Raw genomic sequence first — 17,956 nt, forward strand, 5'->3', positions numbered from 1 at the left:
ACCATAACCTGGGAGCTGTGTGAAGATGTACAGATTTCATACAGCCTGCCTCCCGGCATCGTGAGAGATCCCTGTGTTTTACTCAGTCTGCTAGTACTCCTCCTCCTGATTATAAGCTCTATGAGTAAGAACTCTGCCTTGCTGAATTATACTCATAAATGTTGGAGGAGGGAGATATTTTAAGTAATTCTGGAGTGGAACTAAACAGAACTTTGTCTGGCTAATGTTGAGCATGAAGTGGAAAGAAGCTGGTTTTAAGGGTGAGCCTGCTTCAGTCTGCCTAAATTAAGGCTTCTTTTATGTAGGAATCCAGACCCAAAAAGAAAACAATTTAAACGTAGCTGTAAATGGGAAACCGAGGAGGAAGAACGCAAGCCTGCTGCTAAGTTCAGTGGTCTGAATGTTTGCCCAGAGGTGGTCCTTAGCTGTACTGCCAGGTGGCAGGTGCTGGTGCATCTTAACAGAAGCACTGAGAACTGAGAAGTGTTGTGGCTTTAAAGCAGTGCTTTAAACCAGGCAGTGCTTTAAATTGTAAAAAAATCTTTAGTATTTTATCAAATTACTTTCCCCCAAAGTGAACTATCCATCTGATCCTGTTCTCTGTAAAGCCTGACACAGTTCACTGCCGTAGATCTGACTGGTCCCCCTAGAACAAAAATGAAACTTGCAATTAGAATTGTATTTAAACAACTGTAAAAATCATTGGATGCATTAAAAATTAGCAGAGGCCAGATCCCTCCTTTTTATTACTTCAGGCAGGGGGAACTGAAGCTATGTAGGACTAACTTAAAGTAGTTCTACCAGAAAAGAAGCAAACTGTTTGAAAATACAGCAAAGCTTGAGGACATACAACGTTGATTCACTGAAACTTGTATGTGACTGTACTTCAAAGCCAAGCACAGGCTGAATGGGCTAGTATTAGGCTGAAGCTTTGTAGTAAGATACTAGTTTAGAACTCTGTGAAGGCTTTAATCATATTTGCTCTATTTATGAAAGGAAAAATGCATTTTTTTCAGCTGTTGTCTTTGTTCCCACAGAAGTCTTTCTCTAATTGTACCACCAGTGACCATTTCTAGGCACATGATGATTTGCCTGCACAGTTTCCTTCTCAAATTATGCAAGGAAAGAATTTAGACTTGAGAGTAGCATTTGCCAGCTGTGTTTTCCTTTGGGGTTGAATAATGACCACAGCAACTAGTTGTATAAGCAAGCAAACTGCAACAGAGGCACTGGAGAACAGTTCAACACAGGGCTAGTCTTTAAGTACTGTATTATCGATAGTAAATTAATTTTAAATAAGGTACTATATCTTAGACCATAGAAAATACAAAAAAATGCAGGTAATATCTAAAAACAATATAAAAATACATAAAAAATGCAGGCTAGCAGGAAGTCATGTAGACCATCAGTATTTGAAAAGGTGTTCCTAAATGGAAAAAATCAAGGACAGTCCTTCAGGTTCTGCGAGGCAACTGTGACCTACAGCCACTGCAGTTTAGTCACCTAATTTGTAGTCAAATTTACTTTGCAATATAAACAGACCTACCAGCAGGATCCTGAGTTGCTTCTCCCCTCTTAGATAAGCAGTTCAGGTGTTTAAAAAAAATAACAACGGTGATACAGTGGTAAGTGCAAACATGTTATGTCACCTTAATAAAAAATTTAGTAGCTTGTCTCTTTCTGTTGAAGCCATCGTTATTCTGGGTCCCATAAATCCCTACACAGTGGAAAATGCCAAAGCATTAGGAAGAGTGTTACATAAGGCAGGTTTCTTATCTGAAGTCCCTTTTCCAGTCAAACCTTTAAGAATTATACATATCAAAACTTTGTAAATCCACTTGAGACCTAGCCACAGAAATACACAGGTGTTGTCTTTGTTGAAAGATGTAATTGTGTTTACTGGAATAAGGAACAGAACTACAAAAAAGCCAGCAGCAGTCTGGGTGAGGGAGTAAATAAATTTGCTCTTGCTGTTAAAGACTGAAAATAGGTCTCATCTTCTGAACTTCTAGAAAAGATTCCTCATTACCTCCTTAGTGGCCGTTATTCTTTTCTTTTAGTAGAGCAGAATTTGTCCCATGACCCGAGAAGTGCTGATTTACAAAAATCATAGCAGGGGATTCAAGTTCCATATAAACCTTACTTTGACTTGCATACCTAATTTCCAGCTTTCACTGCCCAGTAAGCACAGTCAACTACTGTATTTGTCTCCAGACTTTTTGTAGCTTAACCCTTTCAAATTGCCTTCAACAAACTACTTGCTAGCAGCGTGCGTGTGTGTGGTGGGAGGGTGTCGTAACAGTATCAACTTCCACCAGAAAGGACACTCAAACTCAGTTGGATTCAGTCTTTTTTAATAAATTAATGTCATTCAAAATACAGTGCCAGAACATGATGCAGCTGAACATGCTAGTAAGGTTTGTCATGAAGCACCTGTGTTCATGTTAGATTGGCGGCGCCCCGCTACTGCTAGTGGTTCCTGGGATTAATGCCAGAGCAGCACTAGTCATCTGCTCTCCTGCACGCAGAGCACAGGATATTCCTGAACAGTATGCTCCCCCCAAAGTAAAAAACCTGACAGCTAAGGGGTATCTCTACACAATCACACTACAGTAATGCTTGTTATTAAATTAACAGAAAATAAAGACCTGGTTAATCCACACTAAAACTTTGTTTTACAATGGAAAAATACATCAGCAGCAGGAAGTAATATACATGAGCCAATGTTACTGTAATACAGAATGTGGAGACATTTACCGATTAAAGCTCCACACAGACCCGCACTATGAGGGCTGACAATCCCTATTGCAAGCCCAGCAACTTAAGTCCACACCTGGTAAACTACCAGCTGCTTGGAAGACCTGTATTCTAAATAGACAGGTATAAGTTAGTGAAAATAGAATACATGCACCTAATAATACAGCTTGACTGAACCTGCAGTCATTTTGCCCTGCATGTTACCATACAATGGAAGATCTACCCTTCCTACCACAGGTAGATCCATGGGATTTGTTTCTTTTTCTTTTAATGGCATTACTATACCAACATGGATATTAGTATTAAGTAAGTGCAGCACAGTCCTTTAATTAGGCCACACTGACAATTACATAACTAGCACTTGAGTAGAATGTCCAGAAGTAGTTCAAATATAACTGGAAGCTACTTTCAGAAGAGTTGTGACATCATCCTAGAAACAGTAACTACTTTTTTCTGAAGCTAATTTTCCTGAACTGAGACTTCATAGAACTAGAAAGTAATTCTTTAGACAAGTCAGATGCTTAAGCTCATGATATACATATATGTTTCTCAATTATCAGATAATAGTATTTCAGATTATGGAAGCATATCTGCTCATTTTACTGATTCATACTGAATGGCGGCAAGTGTTAGGTGGGGCGTAAAAATACAACTCAGGAAGGACAGGTCTGACATTTCTGTTTCCAGACCTGTTCTTTCACAACCTTTCCCTTCAAGGTAACCGAGCACAGGATCGGCTGTGCCGTCTAATCTGGGAGCTATACAGGTGGCAGAGTAACCATCTCCCCATCCAGCTCAAATTCATCAGCTCCATCTGGTGAGAAGAGGTACGTTGGAGGTTTCCATGGGGACTCTTCAAGGCAGGATGGATACAGCTTTCCCACAGTGCACCGGAAGTCCTTCCCCAAGTCCCACAGCACACGTTCCGATATATGCTGCCTTAGGAACCAGCGATCGAGTTCCAGGTCGTACTGGTAGGTGGCATACTTTGCCCTCTCGCTCATGTGGGTTTCTCGTATAAAGACGCATAAAGAATTAGAGATGACAACGGCTCGAACGCATGGGTCAGAATACCGCTTGGCAGGGATGTTGGCTGCCATCCTCCACTCGTTTTTATTCACATCGTAGATTTCCACGGTGACGGAAGACCCATCTACAGTACTGCTTGGGAGCCTTACACCAGAATTGCTGGCAATATGCAGTCCACCAATATAGAATATTTTGTCTCCAAAAGCAGCAGCTGAAGCAAAACACCTACTTGTTTGTCTCATAGCCATTTCTACCCAAGCATCCGACCTGGGAAAGTAACAGTACATCAAGTTGTGTGCCATGACGTAAATGCAGTTGTGAACAGCCACCGCTGTGCTCCATTGCCACGCGCAAGGCAAGGGGCTTACCATGGTCCACTCATCCTTCTCGGTATCGTATCTCTCCACAGTTCTCCTGTTGAGCTCTCCACCGACGCTGTCCCCTCCAATTGCATAGATGTATCCTTCACAGCAGACCAGGGATGGCTTTATACGAACAAAGAGCATCGGTGTCTTTGGAAACCAAGTGTTTTGCTGTGCATCAAACCAGTAAAAGCAGTTCACAGTCCTGAAGGCAGCCTGGAGTTTGCTGCTTTTACTGTGATTAGTTTTCGTGTTTTTCAGAGGGACTTGCCCACCCGCTATATAGATGTCATTATCGGGAGTTACCAGCGTCCCAACCTTATGCAAGTCAGCCGGAGGGCTGCACAGTTTGTAAACTTTTTCTGCCTGGGGGCTATAACAGACAGAAGAATAAAGACTACCAGGGTTTTCAGCAGCAGCTTCAATGAAAATCATCATCTCCTCTTTTGTCATACCAAGTCGGGGCTTGAAAAACTTGGGCATCGATTTGTACAGTCCTTGCACCACCACCGATTTATCGTTCGGCGGTAAGCCTTGAAACCAGGCTCTCTGTGTCACTTCTGAAAGTGCATCGATTCGGATTTGGCTAAGAACAGAGGACAAATACTGCGATCGTGATTCTGTGTTGTACTCCAGCCACAACATAGCAGCTTCACGAACTGTCTCCTCCTTTTCCACATTTAAATTGTCACTGCTTAAAATATCTATCAGTAGATCGTGTGACAGTTGCATGAAAGCCTCCTGGTGGTACACAGCTGTGAACTTGTGCTCTACCATTCTTTTAGCACTCTGTTTTAACTCCTCACAGCTGAAGAGATCAGCAAAACTTAATAGACGCACACAATTTTCTGCATTAATTTTTTTGATTAAGTATTCTCTACACTGCTGTAACACATCATCTACCTGTAATGCAAAGAAGAAACACACTCAGTATTACTGCATACAATCTATTCCTTCACATACCTGCAGCAGGGAGAAGTACCTGCATTTAGTGTCGAACAACAGAGCTTAGGCCTGGAATACTGTACATACACAGAAATACAGCAGTGACTTACTTGACTGCCCCATACAGATCAGGTGCATCACATGATTACGTCTGCTGGAGAAACTCATTTTCTGAATGTCAGAAGTGCACTGTTTTACATCCACCCTCCACAGGGACCGTAAAGCAAGGAGGGATGGGTACAGGAAACCTATCTGCAGCAAGCAACTGCTGTCTGTACTGAGCAAACTGAAGAAGAGTATTTTGAAATGACTAAACAGAGAAAACTATTTAACAAGAAAAAAAGTGCTTCAGAGATTAGCAGTAGTTATTTCACACTCAAAATAAAACATTCCTACCTGTAAGAAGCAGGCAGTTTCATAAAGCTGTTCTACTGTGCTGTCACTTATTGCCAAGTTACCCGTGTATGCATAAGTTATGATAATCTGTAAAGTGGCTGCGTCCACATTCCTCAGGTGTACATGGGTTTGTTTACTTTCACTTAGTCCACTCATGAACATGGCTCTGAGGAGAAATATACACATTAAGACAAGGATCAACAGTAAGTACAGAAAATCTTAAATAGTCACCCCTAAGTCTTCAGCAATTACACTCCAAAAGGTGAACAGCCTTTTTGGTTGCCTGTTTACAGTGTTTAGTATTTACCTTAGGCTACCATCTAGTATTTAAGCTAAAGCATTTGTGCAGAACATGCACAAAGTACCATCAGTGCCTTCTGCAGAAATATTTTATATTTACGCAAACTCTCTTGTGTTAATCAGCAGAGCACTCTAATGATTTTAGAGTTTTAATGATGAAATTTAAGAACTTTTTCTATGTTAGATGATGCTGAGAGGGAAGAAACATCCTCCAGAAAATACTGCTGAAACATACACAGTTAGATCTTAGATTCTAAAACAGAAGCAGCAGATTTATGTAGTGGACTGAGCTAAGTCGTATCAAAAAGCATGCTCCTCGGGGAGGAGAAAATTAGCTCAGAAAATGGAGCAAGGACTAGCACTCCATGAAGTATTTCTTATATACCATTCATAATAATATGCAGTAAGCTTTTAGTTTGTAGACAAATCAATGACACAAAAAACTATCAGACTCAACACGGTTAAGAACTAACTGGATTCTAGTACTGTAAACCAGGTACTTGCCAATTTTCTTAAAATGGTGGACATTGATTTTAAGAGCTCTGTATTAATTCAGGTTTGGTATTTATGGTTGCATTGAAAATTCAGCTCTACGCTCTTTGTATTTATTTGGGGCTTTTTAGGGAACTAGATAGAAGTTAGAAGGGACAGTGAGTGCACCCTGCAGTCCTGCCCCCAGCGGCAGAGGTGAAGGGGACATGGAGACACACTCCCTAAGCAAAGACATTCCAGGAAGCATCTGACACCACAACAGTGCCCCACCACCATTCCCTCCTCCATCCCATCCCCATCTCTCTGCCTTCTAAGCTCCTTAACTCAGGGCAACTTGCCTTTTAGGAAGGATCACTGACTAGCCAAGTGAGTAACAACTTGCCATACAGCTTTTTTAAGGTAAGCAAGACAGTGCAAGTGCCAGCAGAGAGTCCTCTTCATAGGAAGGAAGAGGTAGCTGTTGGAGAACCTGGCTCTGGTGCGTGGGCTGTGCCGGAGCTGGGCGGCCGCAGCGCAGCGTCCAAGCACCAAGATGGAAGGTAAGCGGGCTGCAGTCACGCCCAGTGGCTGGATCACACTAAGAGATCCTTTTCTGTTCTTCCCCCTCTCCCCACAGCCTCCTTCGGGGCTATCGATTTTTCATAATAAAGCTAAATTTAGGAAGCAGAGCATCTTTTTGTAAAGCAAAGTAGAGAAGAAAAACAGAACATGACAAAACCACAAGCTTGATAATTCTTTTAACCAGTGCCAAAACCTCATTCCACAAATAATAAACAAACACATATGAATAAGAGATCTGACTGCATGTTCTAATGCGGCACGCTGCGTGGACTCACAACAGCTTTCCAACCTTATGATTAGCCACCCACATTAAATCTGGCCACATTTCCAGTGGCTGTTATTTTACAGACTGTTGGAACTATGTCATCTGCACAAGGCCAACGGCAATAATCATTATCTAGTGATCACACAGTACTTGTTGCTAAAAATTGTACCACGCTCATCTGAGATGAAAAAATACAAAAAGCAGCAACAAAAACTTCTGTGAAAGTAATAAATTAATCCTCCAATAGTTCTATGCAAGAAAGCAGACAAAATATAGAAAACATCTTAGAAGTGTTCTGTATAGTGAGCCCATCTCAACAAGAACACCAAATTTGCAAATCTTCCTTTGATTAAACAGGAAAGAAGTTCTAATCCTTCCACAATGCATCAGGAAGGTAAAAAATGCATGGATATCACCAAGACTAGTTTCAAGCTTCCAAATTCCTTCCAGACAGCCAGATTAATTATACTGTGTTGCCAATAAAAAGTGATTAATCACCGCAGAAAATTCATGGTGCCTCCTCTTCTAGGACTTACTATGACAGTATCTGCAAAAAGTAGTAGCAGTCAACATATCTTATTAATAAAAACTTTTCAAAACACAGAAAACAGGACACCTGGAAAGCAGGAGCTACTGAATTTAAAATTTCAACAGCATCTCAGAGGGGGGAAAAAACCAAACAAAGCCCCCCACAAAAAAACCTGTTGCAATTGCAACAAGACTCAGGCAAGAGAAGAGTTTCTGGCTTCTTTGCTGAGCGGAAAAAAAAACAGATGATTCGGAAAAGGAAGCCATGAACTTGCACAGCAATCCCTACTTTTAGCAGAGGCTTCTACGAAACTACAGCTAATAAACACGACAATGGAACTCCCACAGCCAAGTCTCAATAATCCCCTATTACCCTACCCTGGAAAATAAAAAAGATTGAATATTTAAAGACCAAGTATGACGAATAAAGAAATTTATTAATCAGACTCAATTAACTCCCTAAAGAAAATGACCCATCACAAGTGTGATTTTTTTTTCCACTTATTGTAAAAATTACAGTACCTATCCAGAGTAAGTCACAAGATGCTGGAAAATTTATTTTACTCTTTTGTTGTTGGTAAGTAATGATATTTAGGTCTTTTACTTACTTCACTGATCTTTAAAAACTCTCTGCAACACATTAATTGTTAATCAGTTAAGAAATATTACACTCAAAAACAGGTATCACAGATTTTCTAGAATTAACAGATCCTAGTTTGAATACTTACCTGAAATATGAGCTGCACGTTGCAAGAACCATCTTATGGCAGGGAAATTCAGTGCCCTCAACAATCAACACTATGTCAGTTAGCAACTGCTGTTCATAAAAGAATTTTAACTGCTCCAGCAAGGATACAGCATACTCTGTATTTATCTGCCTCTCGTCCTGGGTAGACATGACTGTATTCCATTAATATTTCCAGGACCAGAGAGAAAAGTCAAGATCTTTTTGCCAGAGAAAGGTCAGTTGAGTGTTTCTGAAGTAACCAGGGAAGAAATGGCAGGAGGTCTGTAGCCTTCAGAAGTGATAGGTTAAAAAAGGCAATGTTATCTTGGACTGCTGAATCAATGTTTCAGACTTTGACCTACTATTAGGTCATCATGCTTTGACTTGATGTCACAATCTGTTCAGAGACTTTCAAGAGTGTCTCCAGAGCTCCTGTTGAGATCTATGACGCAGCAAATGAATGAGCAAAAGCGAAGTCTGAGGTAGATTTCGTGGTAACATCTCGTGATCAATGGCTGCACTTGAGTGACTGAAAGCAGGAAAATAAAATTAATTTACACATTAGAACTTTTTCAAAAACCTTTCATAGTTATCCCTTAAAAGTAATTGTCTAACAAACTTATTTCTAAATTAGTACTCAATTACTTGCACTAAAACCCTCGTAGAGGAAAAAAATTAAACAAGAGTATTGAAGAAAAATGAAGAGCAGAAGGGTTTGTATATTAATTCTTATCAAGACCTAGACTCATGAATGAAGATAATTTATTTTGTCAACACAGCTTCTAAAGCTGGAGTTAAAACGAGGTTCAGTAAGACTTTATTCCTCTTCCAAGAATTACCCAGCTTTCCCACTGAGTACAGCTGTGCATTTCCTTTAACCATTGATAAGACATCCACATTTTTTTCATTTCCATATTAAACAGCTACTTTTTCTGCTTCTGTGGTTTTATCCACTTAAAGCTTATCAATACCGGGCCACTAAAAATATAAATGCAGTTTCTTCAACATTCCATCATTTTCCAACTAAACTCTCAACATCAACCCATTTATTTCACCTTTGGCATTCTATTAAAGAACAAACAGAACCAGAGCTAAGGATTAAAAAACCTAACAACCTATATTCCCAAAGCTTATTTGATTCATCTTCTCTGTTTCACCTATTAACATTCCACATTCCTTTTTTTTTTTTTCCTTCCGAGTCATTTCCATACAGCCAGGTAAGCATGACTGCTGCAGACAGGAGAAAAGAAAATTAGGAGATAAGAGGAGCAAAGGGATGCTGGAATAGCAGGGGTCAACACGCTTGGAGTGGTTAAAAAAGCAATGACCACAGGCCACCAATGTCTGTTTTCTTGTTTGGACATTTCTCCTCCTCTTAAAAATGGGGTCAGGTTTTATCTTATCTTCCATGTAAACACAGAAACATAATTAAGAATGGGATAGTTGTGACAGGAAAATCACTACCACAAAGGACACCTGAGTACCACATCTACCAAATACTTCCAGATTTATGTAATCTTGCAGCTGTTCTTTTGCAGTCCAAAATCAAGGAATAACCAGGGACAGTTTGTCTACTGTCCAAGACATCACTATTCATTATAGTCCACAATGAACGGTGAATGCAGAAATACCTTACTTGAAAGGACATCCTTTAAATTCAATCAAAAATACACGATTTAGTGTAAGATGAAGGCTGTAAATACCTGACAGCCATATCAAAGATCTGCTATTTCAACAGAGCACTGCCTGTAACATAATTCAAAGACAGCTGTCTTTTAACATTCACTCACTGGAAACAGACATGCTTAATTAATACTGCTTTAATTACTACTAATTTAGTGTCACTGATCTTTTTCAATGAAGAAATAGACAAACAAGAATCTCAAACTTTGTTTTCACTGGCTGTTTAACTGGAAAACAGTCAAAACAGTCAAACCCAGCCTTCACTGTTTGTTCAGGTGAAGCCAGTTAATTAAGAAAAACAGAAAAGGTGTTAATATCTGGGGGAGGAAGGAGAGACTAGTATCTGCTGTAACAACAGATATTAGCATAAGTCTTGACTTCAGACCTTCAAGTTTCAGGTGCAGTTAACTGCTGAAGTCACTAAACCACAAGTATATCAAGGATATACAAAGATATTACTCATCCAAAGCAACGACCTTCTGCTTCAAGTTACAACTTCTTTTCACCAAATTAGTATGCATCCTATCTCTGCATCACTAACCACTATCCTGGTTATCTGATAACAGCTTAACATGCAACCTGATCCACTGACAGATTTTGCACTGAACTTTAAATGGCTACAGAGACACGCAGACTTCCTAAGCATGTTGGGCCCACAGAAATAAATAGCTCGTGGCTCTACTGGTATCCTGGGTCTCTCTGCAGCATTGTTTTTCCTGGTTTAGGAGTAAAGTTTCATGAACAATCCAAGCCGGTGGATTAAGCTCTGTTCGGGCAGAGCATCAGTAGTGCTAAGCTTCAGCAAAAGAAGTCACTGATATCCTAACTTCCCATTCTGGTATAATTTTAAAGAATATACATCTTCAGAAACAGGAAAAAGAGAGCAAAACTAATATGTGCTGTTTTAGTCATTAGGTAACAGAACCAGTCAAGGATGCCATAGAGAAATTAATCTTAATAGCAGGTGTATATCAAAGACATTTTTGGCAGCATGTGGCTGAGAGTCAGTAACTGAAAATGCAGATATGTTCAACAGAAAACGAGTTGAAACTGTGAAATTAATTACTATAAATAGGTGGAACATTTGAGTATGACCCTCAGTAGCAGAAAAGACCGAGATGACAACAGGAGTCTTGTTGCAGAACATTTATGTGATACAAACCACCTCTGAACTGTAAATTTACAAAGCTGGAGCCCTTGGTTTACAGCTGATCTGAAACCATCTCATTTCTGTGATGTGTTCCAGGGAGGTGCACATGGTAAGGAAGATGCTACGTACATGATTCCCGTTTTCCACATCCCTACTGTGTTTTACTGCCAAAGATAAACATTTGCTGAAGAAAAAAATTTTGTATTTGTCACAAAGTCCGGAGTCACATCCCTTCCCCTTGTAATGGAACTATGCTAAATACTCCTGAGGAGAACATTACATCAGGATCTCTGAATTTCTCGTCTAAAATTACCACATTGTCATTTGCCCAAGAGAAGTGAATCTGTTCAAAACATTAGGATAAGTGGTGTAGGAACATCATTTTGTGCCTGGATAGTCATCCAAGACTACCTACCTCTCTCACACCTCTCTGAAGAGTTCAAGACAATGAGAGAGATACTATCCTTGCTTTAGAGGCTGAAAAACCGAAGCACTGAAATAAGAATCAGCTTGTCCAAAGCCACGTACTTGCCAAAGGAGAACTCTAAGAGGCTCGGCTCTCCCCAGTCCCAACCTAACCTCTCTCTCACTGCACTGTGCTTGACTGGCATACAGCTCTTACATTGCAGCTAACTGAAAGTCGAGGAACTTGAAGAGACATCTACAGATGCAGATGTCTCCTGTAGTTCTCGTAACTATGCAGTGGTGAACATTTCTGATTTATGGATGAAAAGATCTATGGCTGAAGTTAGCTTAATATGCTGAACTGAAATTCTGATAGAATAAAAACAATCCTTGAATACAAGTTCTGTGAATAAGACTTTCCCCTTCTACAATGTCACTGGAATGACCGTTTTGTTCTGGGTAACTTCTTGGAAGTCAGCTATCTAAACCACGACTGGTAGGTAGTTGCTGGAAGGCCACAGGGGTACTGGATTGCAAATTAAACCCAAATATTACCGGGTGATCCAAAGTAACTCCCTATCAAGCTGGAGAGCAACATTAAGTAACAGGTTGATAAGAGGGTTTGTTTTTAAGTAATTATTCCTTTTATCTTAAGTAGTTTTAATGAGGTGGCTTTTGACACTTGTTCATGTACTTCAAATCTGAATGAGACCAAAAACTTAACCATCAAGTGTTAACGAGTTATGGGACAGGCTATTAATTGCCATCCTTAAATGTGTTTATCTTCTGAAGTCAAGCAAAGATTGATACACTGAGATAGGTACTGCACTACATACAGGGAAGTGTTAACACTATACTTCAATGTGTAACATGGAATAAGTATATTGACTGTTTCCAATTTAATTAGCAGGGAAAGGTATAAGATATATAGATATAATAGTCCTCAACTGGACTAATTCAAAACAAAATTTGCTTTATTTTTTCCAAATTATAAGGCAAAACAGGTATATAGACATGCAACTGGGGTATTCTTTTTGGTTTTTGTTTAGATCTTTTGATACTAGGAAAAGAAATAAATTCTTCTGAAAATCCCATTAAGAAGTCTGCCAGATTAGATGTCTAACTTCCAATAAAATTCAGGGAAACACTTGAAAGTCTCACAGGTTCCTATCAGCCAACTAAATATCTCTTGAATTCTAACTTCACTAACTACAATTCACACTTCAATAAACCTGTATATTTAGAACAAAAAGAAAAATCCACCAAAACTTATCTCCCTGGACATTCAACTTTTTTTTTATTATTAGTTAAAAAAACTAGATAAAGTTTTAAATACTACTTTCTGCACTTTTAGTCAAATTCTTATTTCCATCCAAGGGCAGCTTCATACAAATCACAAGTAAAAACACGTCTAAAGTAGTGAGTCATTCACTATTTTTAACATAATAAAATGTCAGAATTAAGAACTGAACGACTGTAAGCCAAACTCCACAAGCATTCATGTGTGCAGAGATAGCAATCCTCCCAGCTAGCAGTGAAAGTACCAAGCTCCGTCACTTTAATACTTAGTTACTATTAAGGATATGCTGAGTTACAAGTCAACATGTTTCAAATGATTGTACCAACTAGTAACAAGGGGGAATGCAAGTACTAAAACCAATCAAAATCAATTATGTAAATTAATACACCTAGCCAACAGATCTCAAAGATAGGAAAGAAAGAAGAAAAGGAGTTGGAAGCTCTAGATTCTTGAGCAATGTATCAAATTTGCATCCTTGGCAGCGAAAAAGAAATAGGTAATTGATGAAGCAGTTTTCAGGCTTGGAAGTTTTCCTCTCTTCTAAAGCCATCAAAGGTGTCTTTGATAGCACTGCAGTCCAGAAACCCGAGGACATCAAGGGGATTCTAATAAGGCAGTAACACGAAATTTCACAAAAAAACAAGGACCGATTTATTCCTACAATGTTATCATCTTGAGAACTACTATTCACTTGGAAACTACTACTATTTTCCATACATACTATGCTTGGGAGGCAAGTTACAACTTTGAGGTAGGTGAGCTTTCTGAAACTACGCAGAAGCTAGAAGTGTCAGACTCCCTGCTAACAACATGTTTGGTCACAATGCACTCATCACCAGTTTCTTTTCTGTTTTTCCGCTCCTAAAGGAAGTTATACACTAAAGGAAACAGACCTGCTCAGAAATGAAATCAGCACAAGATAAACCAACAACTTAACTTGGCAACTGGCCTTTCTAGGCTGAGCACAGGTAGTTTCCATCCCCAAGGGCGTTTCTGTTTTGTGGAAAGACTTGACCGGTTTTGGAAAATTAACCTTTGACAAAAAAGTGAGCCATGGATGTCTCCAGTAAGATCCAGCCATGTATGTACAGAAAAGTGTTTTTTTTCCTCTGAGCTCCAGTATGTTGATGAAGCTAGACTGTTTTATTTAACAACTTAAAGTCTAGTTCATAAGTATAGGTTACTCCCTTAAATATTCACTATGAGATATGACAATGTTCAACTATGAATTCAAACGTTTCTATGTTAAGAAATTAGATTAATAATTAAGGTAGCTTAAGTTAGTTCCTGAAAGGTTAAGAGCCTTATAATGGATATCTTATTCATGCATATAAAATTTATTCTCAAAATGCAATAGCCACTAAATTAAGGAAGAGAAATTTTAGGATTTGCACCAATTCTGATCTGTTTCATAATCACATGACCGAAAGAAAAAAAGCCTGCCTCAAAAAAACCCCCAACAACCATCACCTGTCCAAAATGTAGTCCAAAAAATACTAAAGAAGCAGCAACATCCTTTCTTTTGTTTTGGTCTGTTCCTGAAAGATGCTAGTTACACAGCATCGCGTATAACAGGACCCTTTTACTCCACACACAAAAATAATTAGGAAAGAGGTGTGACACCTACACCCAGATCATAAGACTACATGGTTTACACATCTGAGTATGTTAAATATTAAAAATTACCTATTTCTCCTGGTATATTTGTGAGAAACTGAACTAAGTTGATCGTGTATTTTAACAGTCTCCTAAATATCTCATCTGTACAAAACTCATGTAGATACAGCCCTAGGGGAGCTCACATCAGCACAGAGCCTTTCAGGTCCACTATGGTCACAAAGTAATGTAGAAAGCCAAGCTGTGGCTTTGCAAGGAAACCTCTAAAAACACAGATGCTAACTGCAACACAAATCCATTTCTAATCATAATTAAAGTTATTTCAAAAGCAGCAGGTATCTATCCCGTTCATAACAGAAACAACAGTAAATACTGAAGAATCTTAGGCACGCAGATGGCTAACTTCAAAGCTATACTATCCATATATTTAGTCTGTAAAAGTTCACTAAGAATTATTTGACTCTTCAAATCCACATATAAACACTGAAGCCCGCCCTTTGTCACTTTAGGTACTAATAATAATATAGATCTGTACACAACTAGTCATATGGGCGAGGAAAGGTGGGCAATTACAATGCCACTACAGTGCTGTTTCCCTAGAAGACTTCATCGTGTCTGTCCCTCCAAGCATCCCTAAAAAAACCACCGCAGTTGCAAACATCCCCGCCCGCCCCGCTGAAGCGGAGCCCTGCACGCTGGAAGCCCCACCGCCCGCCCCATTACAGGCCCGCGTTTACCGTCCCCTCCTGTTTACAGGACGCAGCGACCCGGCACTAGAGAGGAAACACTTTTTTCCCCCCCCTCCTCTTCCCGACACCCAGGTGCGCCGTCCCGTCCCTCCGCTGCCTTCATTCCTTTCCTGCTTCCCCCTGCCGCCAGCCCGAGGAGTGGGGCACCGTCCTGCTCCGCGAGCACCGCAGCACTCCGGGGCCAGGGACGGCCCCGCCGGTCGCACGGCCGGGCGCGCTCCCCTCCCCTCTCCTCCTCCCGGCTCTCCCGAGCTCCGCCGCGCCAGCAGCCGGCCCCGGAGGCGGCCCCAGCAGTCACCTCGCCTTCTCCCTGGGTGCCTCCCTCCGCCGCGGGTCTCCGCCGGGGTCCAGCGGGCCCAGAGCCGCAGCTGCCGGCCGGGAGCGGCCACAGGTCGCGGAAGGGGCGGGCAGGAGCCGCACCCAGTCAAGGGGGGGGGGGGGGGGGGGGGCGGCAGGCTGCCGCAGAGCCCCCCGCGGGCCTCCCCGCCGCTGGAGCACCGCCCGCCGCCGAGGACCCCCCGCGGCGAGGGACGGCCTATCCCTACCCCCACCCCGGCACCGCAGGCCGCCGCCGCGGGGACGGGAAACGGCGCCGCGCGGCGGGATGATAGCGCGGGAGAAGCACCGCCACCACCACCCCCCCCGCCGCCAGACGAACCTCTGACCACCGCTTCCTCTTCTGCCTCAGCGTCCCGGCCGCGGGCAGCCAGGCCCGAGGGGACCGAGGAAACGGGAGGGGGGGGGGGAGAGGGAGAAGAAGGGAGGAGGATCCGGTCTCACCGGGGCTGCGGAGGCGGCGGCCACTCGGCGCGCAGGCGCGCTGCTCCCCCCCGCCGCAGCAGCAGCAGCACTGCCGCTCGGCAGCCGTTACGACGCGCCGCCGCCGCGCCCGCCCGCCCCTGCCCGCGCATGCTCAGCGCCAGTGCCGCGGGGTGGGGCGGGCGCCGCGCGCCAGGGGCCGCCGCCTCGGCCCGCCCCCACTTCCGGCTCCTCTCCCCCGCGCCCGCCCTGCCCGCGCCGGCGCCCGCGCGCCAACGGGGGGGGCGGCGGCCGCGCCCGCGCTTCCGGCGGCGCGCGGCTGGCCTGGCGCGCGGGCGGGCGCAGCGCCCCCTGCTGGGGGGGGGGAGGGGGTGCGGCTCGCTGCAGCCCGGAGGCCTGTGGGCGTCACGGCCAAGGGGCGGCCTCGGCCCGCGCTTCGCCCGGCGCCTCGCTGTTCCCCCCGGGACCTCCTGCTCCCAATGTCCTTTGGCCGAGTGCGGGAGCCACAGAGGCGAGGTCCGCTCGCCCTTCGGGCAAATGCCGCCTGAGGCTTGCGGGCCTTGAGCCTGCCGCAGGAGGGAAGTAGCAAGGACAAGAGAGGCGGGAGGAGCTTGAGGACGGATGTCGGGTCCAAGGGAAAGGAAAATCCCGAGGACAGGCCACTTTTTAAAAGCTAGGGAGTGTTTTTTTATTTTTTGAATTTCTCTTTGGGCCCATCCACCAAGAGAAAGGCTAGGAACTTAACTTTAGGAGGGTAAAAACGTAATCTGACGAATGCAGGAGTTGGGGATTTAAAACATCCCAGGCAAGTCACACAAGTGATTTGCCCACAAAGTGTGAGAGCTGCTGTCAGTGGAAAAGACAAGCCTTGCGTGGGGAGGTCTGTGAGGAACGAGATCAGTAATCCTTTCCACGCATTTTATAATTTGTGTTTTAGTGCAAAGGACAACTTTAATCTGAACACTATAGAAAAAAAAAAAAAAAAAATACAGAAATTTCCCAACCTAGAAATGGAAACAGTCTCTAAGCACCCACACCTCTCTGTTTTTCTCTAGACACTCACCTGCTTGCACAGTGCATTCGTTGTGCTTCCTTCTCTCAGCTCCTCCCCCAAAACCGGGGCGCTTGTCATTCAGGGACGTGAAGTCGCAGAGTGACCGCTCAGATTCTCATCTTCTGTGAAGACCCAGGGCAGAGTCAAATTACAACCCCACTTTTCATACGTTTCTCCTGTACATGGTAGAGTACACTGTACTGGAGTAAGCGCTTCCCTTGTTCATATGGAAAGAACATTATGTTTGTCAGCCCACCTGGCTGTGTTAGGACAGAAGAGTGTTGCTCCCTTTACTCAATACTGAACAACTGGTAAAGTTTAGAAACAAACGTAAACTTTGCCTTGTGTTATCTATTTTTTTCCTACAAAAAAAGTCTTTAACAGTAGTTTTAAGCAGAAGGTCAGTAACATTTTCTTTTTTTTTTAAACGTAAGTTCCAACATTGCAAAAGGGAAATATTGGATTTACTGAGGGATGCAACTTAAATGTCTGCAAGATAAGACTGCTAGCTTTCTGTATACCAGCTGAAGTCTTTTGCCACTATTCCTATCCTCGTGTTTTGATTCCCCCTCCCACACATTGATGGAAAAAGGCCCCTGAGTCACTGTTAAATGAGCATCAGGTGGAAGGGGGAGTGGACAAGTAGCAGCTGCCTGCCATAAAGAGGGTGAGCTGAGGGCTTGGTTACTTTCTTGCTGGGTTGTAAACAGCAGCAGCAGTAGCAGCATGGACCTTAGTTTTGAGGGGCTCTAATGGGATGGGAATAGCTTAGTTTTTGTAGGGCGTTGGTTTGTTTTTTTTTTTTTCTCCTATATCACTCTTTCTCAAAGGTCAAAATAATTCAGGGAGCTTTGGCCTAGGAGAGTGAGGGGAGTCT

The 17,956-nt window shown here is 42.6% G+C and overlaps 1 protein-coding gene across 4 annotated transcripts; it reads right to left on the reverse strand.

Annotated features, from left to right (window-relative positions):
• Positions 1–2,337: 2,337 nt before the first annotated feature.
• KBTBD2 (kelch repeat and BTB domain containing 2) lies at positions 2,338–16,154 on the reverse strand. Of its 4 annotated transcripts, none has more exons than XM_074841122.1 (4): positions 16,047–16,154; positions 8,364–8,891; positions 5,490–5,655; positions 2,338–5,051 (listed from the first exon to the last, which is right to left on the reverse strand). In XM_074841122.1, exons 2-4 carry the CDS (start codon positions 8,531–8,533, stop codon positions 3,516–3,518), a joined length of 1,872 nt encoding a protein of 623 aa, XP_074697223.1. In that variant the 5' UTR covers positions 8,534–8,891; positions 16,047–16,154; the 3' UTR covers positions 2,338–3,515. The 4 variants fall into 4 exon arrangements, with proteins under 4 accessions (XP_074697223.1, XP_074697215.1, XP_074697233.1 ...); XM_074841114.1 differs by having other exon boundaries at positions 15,925–16,151; XM_074841132.1 differs by lacking the exon at positions 16,047–16,154 and adding an exon at positions 15,565–15,648.
• Positions 16,155–17,956: the final 1,802 nt, after the last annotated feature.

Source organism: Strix aluco, chromosome 1 (genome assembly GCF_031877795.1).
Source record: "Strix aluco isolate bStrAlu1 chromosome 1, bStrAlu1.hap1, whole genome shotgun sequence".
Lineage (NCBI taxonomy): Eukaryota > Metazoa > Chordata > Aves > Strigiformes > Strigidae > Strix > Strix aluco.

What these genes read in the sequence shown, in the direction of transcription:
- KBTBD2 (XM_074841122.1), bottom strand. Translation starts at nt 8,533, where the DNA reads ATGTCTACCCAGGACGAGAGGCAGATAAATACAGAGTATGCTGTATCC. An exon ending in ACGTGCAGCTCATATTTCAG is followed by an intron (nt 5,656 to 8,363) that starts GTAAGTATTCAA and finishes ATTTCTCCTCAG; the next exon opens with AGCCATGTTCATGAGTGGAC. An exon ending in AAACTGCCTGCTTCTTACAG is followed by an intron (nt 5,052 to 5,489) that starts GTAGGAATGTTT and finishes TTTGCATTACAG; the next exon opens with GTAGATGATGTGTTACAGCA.